General features: G+C 44.2%; 1 protein-coding gene across 8 annotated transcripts in view; it reads right to left on the bottom strand.

Moving 5' to 3' along the window:
- Positions 1 to 13,469, bottom strand: part of AGRN (agrin) — a 713,847-nt gene that overhangs the window by 184,603 nt on the left and 515,775 nt on the right. For all 8 annotated transcript variants that reach the window (XM_077458091.1, XM_077458095.1, XM_077458096.1 and 5 more), the window contains one exon: positions 9,058 to 9,279. In XM_077458091.1, the coding sequence (XP_077314217.1) occupies positions 9,058 to 9,279 (222 nt within the window). The remainder of the gene's footprint in view (positions 1 to 9,057; positions 9,280 to 13,469) is intronic.

The following is a 13,469-nucleotide window of genomic DNA, read 5'->3' as shown; positions in this document are numbered from 1 at the left end:
TGTTATACTTGCCTCCACTGTGCAGCTCGTTTTGCACAGAGTGGCCCCGAACCTGCTCTTCTGGGATCCCTCGGCGGCTGTCTCGGCTCCCTCCCACAAGGACTCCACAACATCATACAAGCTCCCTCGCACAGTGTGGAGTGCTTGTGGGCACTCTCCCATGATACAGCGAGCGGCCGTAGCCGCTCGCTGTATCTTTTGGCCCCGCCCCTTGCCTCATTGGATGTGATTGACAGAAGCGCGAGCCAATATGTTCATAAAAGGAAACTTGTGTCCCTTTCAGGCAGTAATAAGTAGAGTATATATGCTTGGGAGAAAAGTCCCAAACCAGTGTATACAATCACATCTTCCATTATTTGATATTGAGAGCCCAACCATCTAGCAGATCGGATCAGATGACAGTCGGGTAGAAACGGACATGCAGTCTGTTTATATCCAACCACCCCATAGAGAACATGGGGCGGTGTCCATGTCCACTCTACATCAGCAGAGCAGACACAGCCTTGTCATCCACCTGCTCAGCGGGGATCAGTGGACAGATCCCCTTCTGAGCAGGCAGATCTGCTTGACGGGGTCCGCTCCTTGTGAAAGCTGCCTTAGACTAAAAAAAGAAGTATAGGGATGGGTTTTTTCCAATATCACACTTACCTAGGTGGATGCAGCATCGGTCTGACGGAACACCCTCGATTGCTTGGTTCATACAGCTCTGTGGGCAGAGAGCTGTAGACTGTCAGTCAGCAGCTCTCTGCTCTGCCCCTCCTCGCTCATTGTAGCGCTGGGCTGTGGAGCTCTCAGTGGCTTGCTGAGAGGCTGAGCCAGGTGTCGGTCCAGGGATCTGGTGGATCCCGACTTCCACCATCTTGATGACGTGGACCCTGGCCCGGCTTCTGTGACGTCAGCAGAGAGCAGACTTCAGCCCGCTCTCCGCTGAAAACGGGTCACAGGAGTGCAAAATGAATTGCACTCCTGTGATCCATAGGAGAAGTACAGCCAAACAAACTCTGGCTATACTTCTCCTCTAACTATATTTGTTTAAAGCTTCCTTTGTTGAACACTACCCTTTAAAGAGGAAGTAAACCCTGATGAGTTTACTTCCTCTTTCATTCCCTGCAAAGGCAAAGCATAATGGACTACTATGCATCGCATAGTAGCCCATTATGTGTCACTTACCTGACACAGGAGCCAGCGAAGTCACCGCTGTCCCCTGTAGTTCCAAGCATCCATCTTCTTGGTGGGTCTCCGTGGGTCTCGCTGCTCCGGCACTGTGATTCGCCGGAGCAGCGATTACGTCACTCCCGCATATGCGCACGGGAGCTGAGACGCGCGGCATTGCGCGGCAGCTTCGTCATCGACGATGCCACGCTCAGTGCGCCTGCGCGCCGCTGTCTACGGCGCATGCGCCGTAGACAGCGGTGCCCGTCTTCGGGCAAATATCTCCTAAACCGTATAGGTTTGGGAGATATTTCTTGGACCTACAGGTAAGCCTTAATCTAGGCTTACATGTAGGTCAAAGTGGTTTGTAAGGGTTTACAACCAATTTAAGGTTCTAAAAACAGGAGCTATCCCCCTAGAGTTGGGACAGTAGGGGAGTAGGCAGCAAAATCTGCACATGTTCTCAAAGTCTATAAATAGGGGCATTACTATTATGCAAACTTTGACTTTGAGGTACACCCCTGCAATGATGACTGAAATGATATAACCTCTAAAAATATACCACAAAGTCCCTGTAACAAACTACTAAATATTTTTTAAATACAACTAAATTCTGGACTCTGTCTTATCACATTTCTGTAATTTGCTGCACAGAATCAGTCAAACAGGGGTGGGAGAACTGGCACTTTGAGAAAAGCTCTGTTGATTTTCTCATTTGTGTGCTGCTACTCCCCTATCGCCCAATCACAGACAGGGGTGGGAGAACTGACACTTTAAATAAGGAAGGCTCTGACGATTTTCTCATTGATGTGCTGCTACTCCTCTATCGCCCAATCACAGACAGGGTGCCGGCAAAGAGTCAACCCTAAGCCACTACAACTGGAGGAAAAGCGGCTTAAAATGGATGTAAACCTGATTCATGAAGTTTGAGCTGGGCACATCTATCTGCAGGGTTTTGTTATCTCTCTTCAAAGCATGGAGCCCCGTGGCTTTCTCCTGGTCCATTCTTCTGTTATCAGCCTGATAACTTCTGACAAATTCTCTGTCACATATGATAAAAGCAGCCGGAGTTTTGTGTTGGGGAGGATGCTATAACCATAGAGTTGCAGAGCCCTGAACTACTCACAGAACAGAGCTGAAAGTCTCTACCTATGAGGAGAGGGGGTGTGTGCCTTTCCTCCAATCAGCTGTCTTGGCTGTAGGCACAGGCTTCTCTGCAGTGCTAACCAGGAAGCGAAAATCTGCTAACACAATGTGCACTTTCTAAACAGTATATAAAGCTGAAGACCATAGATACACATGTAAAACTTATGTTGGGAGATTTGTTTCATCCCTGTGTATCTTCTGAGGCTGTTCACTTCACTGGGCATATGTAAGGGTTTACATTCACTTTAACCACCTCCTTCCTGGCCACTGCACATATACAATTGAATGTGAGCTTCCTCCTCCTGAGTGAATGTTCAGGAACGTTCTTCAGAAGGAGAGGATCATGCGCGCGTAGCATCAGCGCGATCCGATGAGCTTGTGATCAGCAGGAGGGCTCTGTGACTGGCCCTCCTGATCACATGATGGCTGTGTCCAATCACAGCCATCATGGGACATAAATAGAGAGCCATTTGCTAGGCGATCAGCTCTCTTCTCCTCTCACGGAAGTTGTCAGTGAGGAGAGGAAGAGCGGACCACTGCAGCCGGTCGGTGATCAGCGAGTATGAGCTGTTTTTTTTTACAGTTTTTTACACACTGATCACCAGCCCAGTGTGCCCACACAATGTCCCCAAAATAGTGTCACCCCACACATGTCCCCATGCAATAAAGACACCTATCCCCCACATATGTCCCAGTAAAATCACATGTCCCAATGATCATCTGCACACATAAGTCTGTGATTATTGTGCACATCTGTACATGATCATCTGCGTACATCTGTCCGTGATCACACAAACCAATTATTATACATTTATCAGTATTTTTTTTTACCAAAGATATGTAGCAGCATACATTTTGGCTAAAATTTATGACAAAATTAAATTTTATTGGATTTCTTTTAAAACAGAAAGTAGAAAATATTGGGTTTTTTGTTTTTGTTTTTTGCTCTTTTTTTCGCTTATATCACAAAAAATAAAAAAAACTGTAGTGAATAAATACCACCAAAATAAAGCTCTATTTGTGTGAACAAAATTATAAAAAAATGATTTGGGTACAGTGTTGCATGACCGTGAAATTCTCATTGAAAGTGCGAGAGCACTTAAAATTGGCCTGGGAAGGAAAGGGGTGAAAGTGCCCAGTACTGAAGTGGTTAAAGCAGTATTAAACCCAAAAGTAAACATATATTTTTAAATGAGATGGCTGCATTAGTTTTCCTTTTAGGCTTTCCTCATTTTCACATGGCGATCTGGCCAGAGGTCTGTTTTTCAAAAGAGCAAGCTCTTGCAGATGTAGCAGACAAACCATTTACCATGTGACAGGGATGCTTTCAATGATCAGCTTTTATTTATGCAAAACCTTTCTACCAAAAGGGGAAAAAACAATGCTGTAACTGCTTATAAAGTTTTAGCTGGAGTTTGGCTTCAATATGTTAGTGTATCTAAATCTACTAGTACATCTAACATTCCCTTCCCCCAGACTATCAATGCTGCTGTCTAAAGGTGCCCCCTGTGCTCATTCATCCAGAGTGAAGGCACTCTGAGCTCTTGTACATGCGGTCGGACATTCTGATGGAAAATGTCCGATCGGACCGCGTTGTCGGATAATCCGACCCTGTGTGGGCTTCATCTGACTTTTTCCGTAGCAATGTCCGACCAACAAAGATTGAGAGCTGGATATAAAAATTTTCCGACAACATGATCCGATCGGACTTTGTCCAATCGTTTGTACAGAATTCCGATCGGACAAAGTGCCACGCATGCTCAGATCAAATTCCTGGACCAAAGCTATTGGCTACTAGCCTGAACGTAGTCCAGTCGTAACTAAATAATGTCATCGCGTAACGAACGATCAGATTTTCCGACAACTTTGCCCGGCCGCGTGTATGCAACGCCAGTTTCGGACAAAATCCGTCGGAAAAAAATCCGACGGATTTTGTTGTCGGAATGTCCGACCGTGTGTACAAGGGCTAATACAGGAAGTATGTTACAGACCAGATCACCAGGTGCAAACAGAGGGAATCAAGCCTAAAAAAAGAAAACAAATGCAGCAGCCTTATCTAATGATTGGTAAGATGCAAAATAATACATTTTAATTTTAATACTACTTTAAGCAGATTCATTCCCTCTAAACTTTATAAGACCTGACTGTTTTAAAAGAGCCAGCACTCCACACCTTTCTTCCCACGGCTTTTATTGATGTCTGTGTCCTTGCTGAGGAAATTCACCCTATTTGTCTTGGTGACCGCTGGGAAGTCATGAAAAATTCAACATTTTATAGTTATCACATAAACAGAAGTAAAGGATAAATCTTACAATGGAGATACTTGTTTCAGTGACTGTCTAACAGGGTATGCACCACTCATGTTGAAGAGGTTTCCACTCACTTCCTGTTGTGTCATCTGAACAGGAAGTGAAGGTAAATCTCATCCAATGGTAAATACAGCATATAATAATAATGATAATAAAAAAAACGTTTCTAATCATTACTCAATTCAAAACTAAAAACAAATGGATTAGAGATACACTTTACTTTTAAATGAAGGGGATTTACATACTGCCCAGAGCCCACAGTATTTTAATTCAACAGTAAATGACATACTCTACCAACTGGAACCAATAATTTCCATGCACATGCTACAAAAGATGCAAATACAGTATACAGAAGAAATCAGCTTCTAATATACAATGCTCCACAAACCATCCCTCTCATATAAAGCACTCATAATGCATCCACTGATAAGACAGTATAAGCAGCAGAGGCACTGGATCATATAGATTGAAAATGACGGCTAGGTAATGTGCACAGACAGGCAATACAAACTGAACAAATTGCCTATCAGAGAAGAGGCGAATGTTGTGATAAAAACAAACATGCGTGTGTCCACAGAGTGAGTGTGTGTTCAGGATGTACGGGCACAGAGTGCGTTGCACAGGGACAAACAGACACTGGTGATGGGCGAGGAGGGACAAAGCCCAGAGCATCCAAAGCTAATAACGGTGCAGAGTCTCTGACCTGTCATTCCCTGACTTTCATTACTCGCAGTACAGAGTACAGGCGGAGACTTCATCATTTTGCCAGAATCCTTCCTTGCAATAAAACAATACGGCACAGCAAGCCAAACTATTAACCCCTGCATTCTACAGAACCTCACCAGACACTGACTTCAAAATTCCAACCGTCAGACTCCAAACTTTAGACAAGCTGTAAGGTTTGCTATTCAGTTTCCCACAGCTGAAAGCTATTTTTTTGGATGGGGAGGATCCACTGTGCCATAAAATTTCACGACAAAGGTAAACAGCTTTCTGGCTTGTGATTTGCATAGTTGTTCCTTTTAAACAGATCTAAAGTCCAACTATATGGTCTCATGCACCCTAGGAGTTTGGCCCCCAGTGGAGGGCACAGGCACACCATCCAGCTCTGCTGACAGCAGTCTATCAGACTCGTTGAGTGTCTGACAGCTCCTGCAGCTGGATGGTGCACCTAGCTGTAGAAATGTTTAGGGCATGAATTCTTGGAACACAGTATTCTTGCGTTATGGGCATTCATTCCAGGGTTCCAGCCAGCTATCAGAATCTCATGGAGTTCGACAGGCTGCCAGCAGTGGGGCTGGATGGGGCACCTTGCTAAATGCCCAGCGTGCATGGGGCCTATCACAACTCTGATCTTGTTTTTTATTTTTTTTATTTTAGTGGTATGCGACCAGTATTGGTCATCTTACATTAAAAAAGTAATTAGTTAAGTTACAAATAACTTCTCACAAAAAGTAATTGCGTTAGTAACTCGGTTACTACATTGGAAAAGTAATTAGTTACTCAGCAAAGTAACTGTGACAGGGGTGGCAGCAGTGGTACTTGAGGGGGCGGCAGCGGTGGTGCTTGAGGGGGTGGCAGCAGTGGTGCTTGGGGGGAGGGGCAGTGGTGGCGGTGTACTTGGGGGGATGGCAGTGGTGGTGATGTACAGTACTTGGGGGGGTAGCAGCGGTGGTGCTTGGAGGGGTGGCAGTGGTGGTGTACTTTGGGGGGTTGCAGGCAGCGGTGGTACTTGGGGGGGGGGGGGGTGGCAGTGGTGCTGGTGCCACCCTCTCCTACCACCATCCCTGCCTCTTACCGATCTCATCCCCCACCACCACTGATCTCATCCCTACCCTATCCCCCCCATTACCTCTGTTGTAGAAGTCATGGTGGGTTGGTTGGGATCGGATCAGTAAGAAGCAGAGGTTAAATAGTTACATAGTTAGTAAGGTTGAATAAAGACACCAGTCCATCCAGTTCAACCTGAGTGAGTGTCTACAATTGTCCCTATCCCTGTACATTGCACACTCACATCGGTCCCTACCCTCAGGGAGCCCACAATCCAAGGTCCCCATTCATATACTAGGGTCAATTTTGGACAGAAGCCAATTAACCTACTTGCATGTCTTTGGAGTGTGGGAGGAAACCGGAGTACCCGGAGGAAACCCACGCGGGCACAGGGAGAACATGCAAACTCCAGGCAGGTAGTGTCGTGGTTGGGATTCGAACCAGCGACCCTTCTTACTGCTAGAGAGTGCTACCCACTACACCACTGTGCTGCCCCAGGTGGTGGAGGACTTGGGATGGATCGATTGCACTGCAATTCGAATCGTCAGACAGTCACTTACTTGAAAGCCTCCAGGGATGCCTTTCCCCATAGGGAGAGAGAGAGACCCTCCCCTTCACTCGACTTAACTTCATGACTTTATTTTTCAGTATCCACCCTGCCTCCCTACATTCTCTCTCTCTGGATAGGTGGGACGGGATGGGGTGGTCCAGACACTCTCTCCAAGTCTCAGCCTCTTCTCAGCTCAGATGTGAAAACTCCCCTCCCCGCAGTGGAACAAATGGCCAGGCAGCGCAGCCACAGCGGGCCTCCCGGGCGGTAAATGTAATTGAGGTAACTCCGCCCAAGTAATGGGAAATTAGTTAACATGAGGGGAAGAGTAATCAGATTACTCGTTACCCTCCAAAGTAACTGCGTTATGTAACTCCAATTATTTTAACGGAGTTACTTACATCACTGTATGTGACATACATTGAAATGGTAGCTTCACAGAATATGTGGTACAGACAGAAAAAAATAAAAGCATTATATGATCAGCAGATAGTTGTAACAAAGGTAAGGACCCCAGGGGTAATAACAAGGGATGAGCTCTGCAGGTGTTTAGTGTCCCCGAACACCTAAAAGGTGCGAGACTAGGGCCATCTAGCCAAGTCAAATTCTATAGGGTTTAGCACCGATACCCTTAAAAAGAACAGGTAATGGTGCCTAGGGGAAGATTTATACGGAGCGACCAACTAGGGTCGGAACATACCATTTTTTTGCGTTAAGTGGAAAAGAGGGGGGGGGGGAGGGAGCATGAAGGGAAATAAAGAGTGGGGGATAGAAGTGGAAGAAAAAGGGGAAAGGAGGGGATGGAGGGGGTGTAGAGGAAAGATAAGGTAGGGAAGGAATCCACCTAGGGAGTAATGGAGGCCCGCAAGTTGCCAAGCCATCTGATGACCACGGTTGAAATCAACAGTCAATAATGCCAGCCTATGCATTGTGGAGGTATTCCCCTAAGAAGCGAAACTGGGTCCGATTTATCCCGGATCGTTGCAGTCAGGTCTTCCATTCGTTCAATATCTTCAATCCTTGCAAACCACTGGGCCAGGGTGGGAGCGGATTGCTGCTTCCATTGACTGGGGATACAAGCTCTAGCAGCAAGCTCTGGCAGCATTTAGGAGGTGTTTAAGTAGACAACTCTGATCTTGTTTATCTTCCTAGATATTGTTTGCTTGGGACAAAGGATGATATTGAGAGCTCTGGCAATGCATTTATACAGTTTGTACCACCTGGGTTGTCCATGACTGTCAGTTTTTACAGTGAACAGGTGGCACAGTTGAAGGCCAGGCTAGCTGTCCCTGAAGACCAAAGTCAAAGTCTCAAGTGTCCAATCTGAAGGTGTATGAGAGCAGATTACGATTATTCAGACCTTAAAGTACAACACCGGGCAATCAAAACTGAGTAAATTGAGCATTTCAACCTGAGGTTACCTTCAGTGAAAAATGCTGGTCAAAATGATCAGTCGATCTTTGGCCCTACCGTTTCCTGAACCTCTCTATCAGCCTTTGAAATTTCAAAGCTTTATTGGAAGGTTAGGGAAGTAAATGCGGTGAAGCTGAGTTTAATGTTTGCAGGAAAAATCCAAGATTTGCATGTAACTTCAGTTGCCTATACTGTATCTCTGGATGGAACGATCTTTCTGACATTTTTTGATTTTACCCAACATGATATTACTTATGGTCTTTTTACAACATACCATAAATTCAGTTTGAATTTTCCAAGTTTGCAATAGGTTTACTTTAACAGTTTACCTACTAAGGACTGGTTGTTTTGCTGAATGTACTAATAATTTGCTGATTATACTTAACAAACTTCTCTGGAGAGCTGACGAATAAAGATCTACTCTAAGCACTTCTTCACAGATACATAATGATAAAGATATTTCATTCTTAGAGGCCAGAAGGACATGCACAATCAGAAACACGCAGTTCTTTTACTGAACATATGCAAAATCAGAGCAGATTTAACAGTTGCCAATTTGCATTCAGTAAGGCTATTGCAAGTATTTTCAGAATAAATAAAGCGGGGTATTATCTTGCCCTCCATGGTTTGCTGTGTGCTAATGAATCACCATGTTGCTATCGATTAACAGATAAAGTAGGCTTTAAGAGCACAGCTGGCATTTTATTCTCCCCTTACCGCAGGGCCCCTTGTGCTTAATTGTGATCTCCTTTTTCAGTGCACAAGCGGTGGCCTCCAACTCACAAGGATTGCCATATGTGCGCGAGTCACTGCCACAGACGGGGTCGTAGACGCTCTGGCACACTTGCTGGCATTCGCAAACTGACATTTTGTTTTTCACCACGCAGGCTGCTCCAAAGCTGCACTCCACATTCAGGCAAGGGCTGGGAGCATGAAGATCTGCAAGAAATAGAAATAGACAGACTTAGAAGTATACCATGCAGTGATCGGTGCCATTGGCACCATTCCAATTGCCCCCTGAGAAGCAAGCAGGGCAAACAGGGGTAGTATTGCATGCTAATAAAACTCTGCCCCCTGGTTGAAGGGTGGGAACGTCAAGCTGATTGTGCACATATACCCCCCAGAACTGCTTTTAGAGGGCAACTTTAGAACCACTGAAATTTAAGAGCATGCTAGATATGCAGTATGTTTAATTAATACATACACAGTGTGTGAGCATTCACAGAATTTGCAAATTAATAATACTTCTAACTTAAAGGGCGTCTCTTGTCGTGCCATCTTTGGACACAGATGACACTAGTACAGAACTGCTTTTCCAATCATTTGCGATTCACTCTCAACTGATACCGCCAATGACAAAACAGTAAGTGCCCGTTCACACAGGGGCGACGCGACTTGCAGCGCGACTCACAGACGCGACCTGCACACGACTTCAGAGGCGACTTGCAAAATGACTTCTGTATAGAAGTCAATGCAAGTCGCCTGAAGTCGCCCCAAAAATAGTACAGGAACCTTTTTCTAAGTCGGAGCAACTTGAGTCGCTCCTATTAGAACGGTTCCATAGTACAGAACGGATCGCGACTTGTCAGGCGGCTAAGTCGCATGACAAGTCGCGGTAGTGTGAACGGACACTAAAGAGGATTGGCCTCTGGAGTGCCATGGAAATAGCTGTCAAGAGGTTACTTTTAAAGCTGTAGTAACCCCCCAACCCCAAAAAACCTGCATTCTCTACATTAAGGTAAAAAACATCCATAATTAGCTAGCCAACCCCCCCCCCCAACAATAATTACCGGAATCCAATCTTGATCCAGCGATGCTCTCTCTCCCCTCACTGGACATGGAGGCAGCAGATGTAGCCATTGGCTCCTGCTGTTGTCAGTCTAATTCTGTGAGGAGGGAGTGGAGGGCAGGGGCAAGCCATGCTGTATGTGTCAATAGACGCACACAGCCTGGCTTAAGATCAAACTTGCAAGTCTGCACCCACAGCCAGCAGATTTCTATGGGGGCAGGAGAATAGTAGGGACAGACATTGCCAGTGGGGGATCCCAGAAGTGGAGGTTCAGGGCCATTCTGTGCAAAACTACTGCACAGGGCAGGTAAGTGTAACATGCTTGTAAAGGTAAACTTTTTTTTTAATAGCAATCGCTTTAAATTGCAGCTTATCAATTCTTAGATATAGTGGCTGCATTAGTTCTTGTTTTTAGGCTTTTTTCATATATTTATTTCCTGGTGATCTGGCCAGTAAGTCTGTTATTTTTTCGGCTTACTTTAACAAACCAAGCTGTCTAGACACAGTAGCAGTAATAGGGTTGAGATAAACCATTTACCACTGAGAGGGGTGCTTACAATGGCCAGCTTTTAATTGTTTGTATAAAATTTCTGTAACTGCTTATAAAGTGTTAGCTGGAGTCCAGTCTTAGTCAAATTCATCTAAATCTGCTAGTCATTCTAACACTACTCTCATCCCAACTATCAATTTTGTTGTCCAAGGCGTCTCTATTGCATCCAGTGGAGTGGAGATACTCTAAGCCCTTGTACATGCGGTCGGACATTCTGACGAAAAATGTCCGATCGGACCGTGTTGTCGGATAATCCGACTGTGTGTGGGCTCCATCGGACTGTTTCCGTCAGAATGTCCGACAGACAAAATTTTGGAGCTGGGCTATAAAACTTTCCGACAACATGATCCGATCGGACTTTGTCCGATTGTGTGTAGAGAATTCTGATCAGACAAAGTGCCACGCATGCTCAGATCAAATTCCTAGACCAAAGCTATTGGCTACTAGCCTGAACGTAGTCCCGTTGTAACGAAATAACGTCATCACGTTACGTACGATCGGATTTTCCGACAACTTTGTCTGACCATGTGTATGCAACACAAGTTTCGGATTTTGTTGTCGGAATGTCCGACCGTGTGTACAAGGGCTAAGACAGGAAAGTGTGTTATTGGCTGGATCACTTGGTGAAATTAAAAGTGAAAAAAAAAGCCCAAAACTGAAAACTAATGCAACCACCAAATCTAAGGATTGTTAAGCAGCAATGCATTACATTTTAGTTTTTTGAGTTTAATATTAACAGGTAAAGGGATATTTTTATCTGGAGGTGCAGAAATTCTTCAAAATAATACGTGGAGTTAGGCCTCGTGCACACAGATGAATGAAATTTAGAAGCATTTTTTTTGCCAGAAAAAAATGTCTCCAAATGTCATACACCCGTGTGCACAAGGCCTAACTCCATGTTTTTTTCATTTGCGTTTATGCAAACTGGCAATAAATCCCTTGGCGCCTGTGCCTTCTGGCCCTTAAAGCGGTTTCAGATGCAGGGAGGTGGGTGGGTTTTATGATCATGTGACCACAATCGGGAGCTTTACAATAGTCGCCGGTAATTGTGCCAGGAACGCATTCTTGGCACAGCTGTATTTACATTTTGGCATGCAAATATGCAGCTGCTCCGCGTTAAGACCCACCCGCCAAGAGGCCACATATTTGCGTACTGTTGGTGCCAAGAGGTAAAAGCATTTGAGCATAAACTCATTCTATTTTATTGTGGTATTTAACAAATCGCACAAATGCAACTTGCTTGGAGAAACAAATTACTTTTTCCTTTTGCTTATACAGTATATCCAAGGGAACACTGTCTTAATATCTTCCTATTGGCAATATGTACTCTAGAAAAAAAAAAAAAAAAACCTGCTTGGATAATAAAGATTATAATTCCAAATCCTGTGAGTGCTATACATCTGGCTCAGTTAGACCTTCAAGCAGAACTATAGGCAAAACTTTTTTTATTTTTCATTTTGGACAGAATAAGGGAGGGTTATAACCCCTGTAAGGGTTATTTTCGCCATCTTTGTCCCATTGGGGAGATTTCCCTTCACTTCCTGTCCCACAGCCAAAACAGTGAGAGGAAATCCCTGCAAACTAAATTCATTGGGGCCCTCCAGGTCACCATAACTGTTCCCATTCGAAAATTTCCTTCCCCTCTATTACTTTTCTGGAGACAACCCAAAATTTGGGATGTTCTTTAACTTTTGCTTTCCATTATAACAGCAAACATGACAAATAGAAAAGGGTGAAACCCCAATGGGGGCAGAGACAGCAATAAAAACTGACAGGTGTTCTAAGCCATCTGCACTCCATCTAAAACCAAAAAATAAATAAATAAATTTGCCTTTAGTTACACTTTCAGTACACATCAAGTAGCATGCCCTTGTTCAAGGGTCCAAATGAAACTATAATTGTTTGGGCACTTGTTGCTCACATGCAGCTTAAGTTGCAGACTTTCCCATGCGATTGTGTGCCAAGGAGAGAGACAAAACTGGCACTGGAATGGAAGTAGGCATTAATGGTAGAAGTCTATAGGTCTCGTTAGGATCAATTATTAATAGAAAAGGTGAAATGTGCAATTGAGCTTTCCCATACAAAACCAATGAATCCAAAAATGATAGATTCTTTAATCAGGGCAATATTAAACACCACCCCATACCATAGTTATATTCTAAACACACAAAAAAAAAACTACTTAGTATATCATATCACCTTTTATCAATAAATAGTGATTGGCTGGTCCAATTAAATGGTTCTCCTAGGTGTGCAAGCAAACTAGAAAATGCATTAGGTTGCAAGCCCATTTGCACATACTGCAACATAAAACAGTCTGCTTCATTACAGTACAGCAAATTGTTTATCTTCCACTCCATTCCATCAGAAAATAATTATGCAGCAAATATTTGGTCATCACATATGGTGGCATCCAAGATGCGTTCCCTCACAATCTCCTGGGAAAGTGTGCATTTTTTTCATCATTTTTAGACTAAGGGATTATTTTTTTTGTTTGTTGATTTCCATAGTGGCTTATAGGTAGTGCACAAATAAATCTAAAAGCAGCCCTGGATCTCCAACAGAATAAGCAAGCTAAGGGCAAATCAAATATTCATCATCTTGCTATTTACAATATGGCACCAAACACAAAATGGCTACCTTCAATTACTGCCGTCATCCATGTGACAGCTGGGCCAAAGCTGAACCCACCTCTCTGTTCCAATACGGAGCAATACAAGCGAAACACGTTAATATACAATTAGATACAATCAGATTCAGGTTTCACACAGCAGATAGCTGTTGTCCTTA

This window comes from Lithobates pipiens, unplaced genomic scaffold (genome assembly GCF_037356315.1).
Source record: "Lithobates pipiens isolate NorthernLeopardFrog02 unplaced genomic scaffold, aLitPip1_a1.2 Scaffold_27, whole genome shotgun sequence".
Taxonomy (NCBI): Eukaryota; Metazoa; Chordata; class Amphibia; order Anura; family Ranidae; genus Lithobates; species Lithobates pipiens.
Note: the sequence above shows the minus strand (reverse complement) of the source record. Positions and strands in the feature narration are given on the sequence as shown.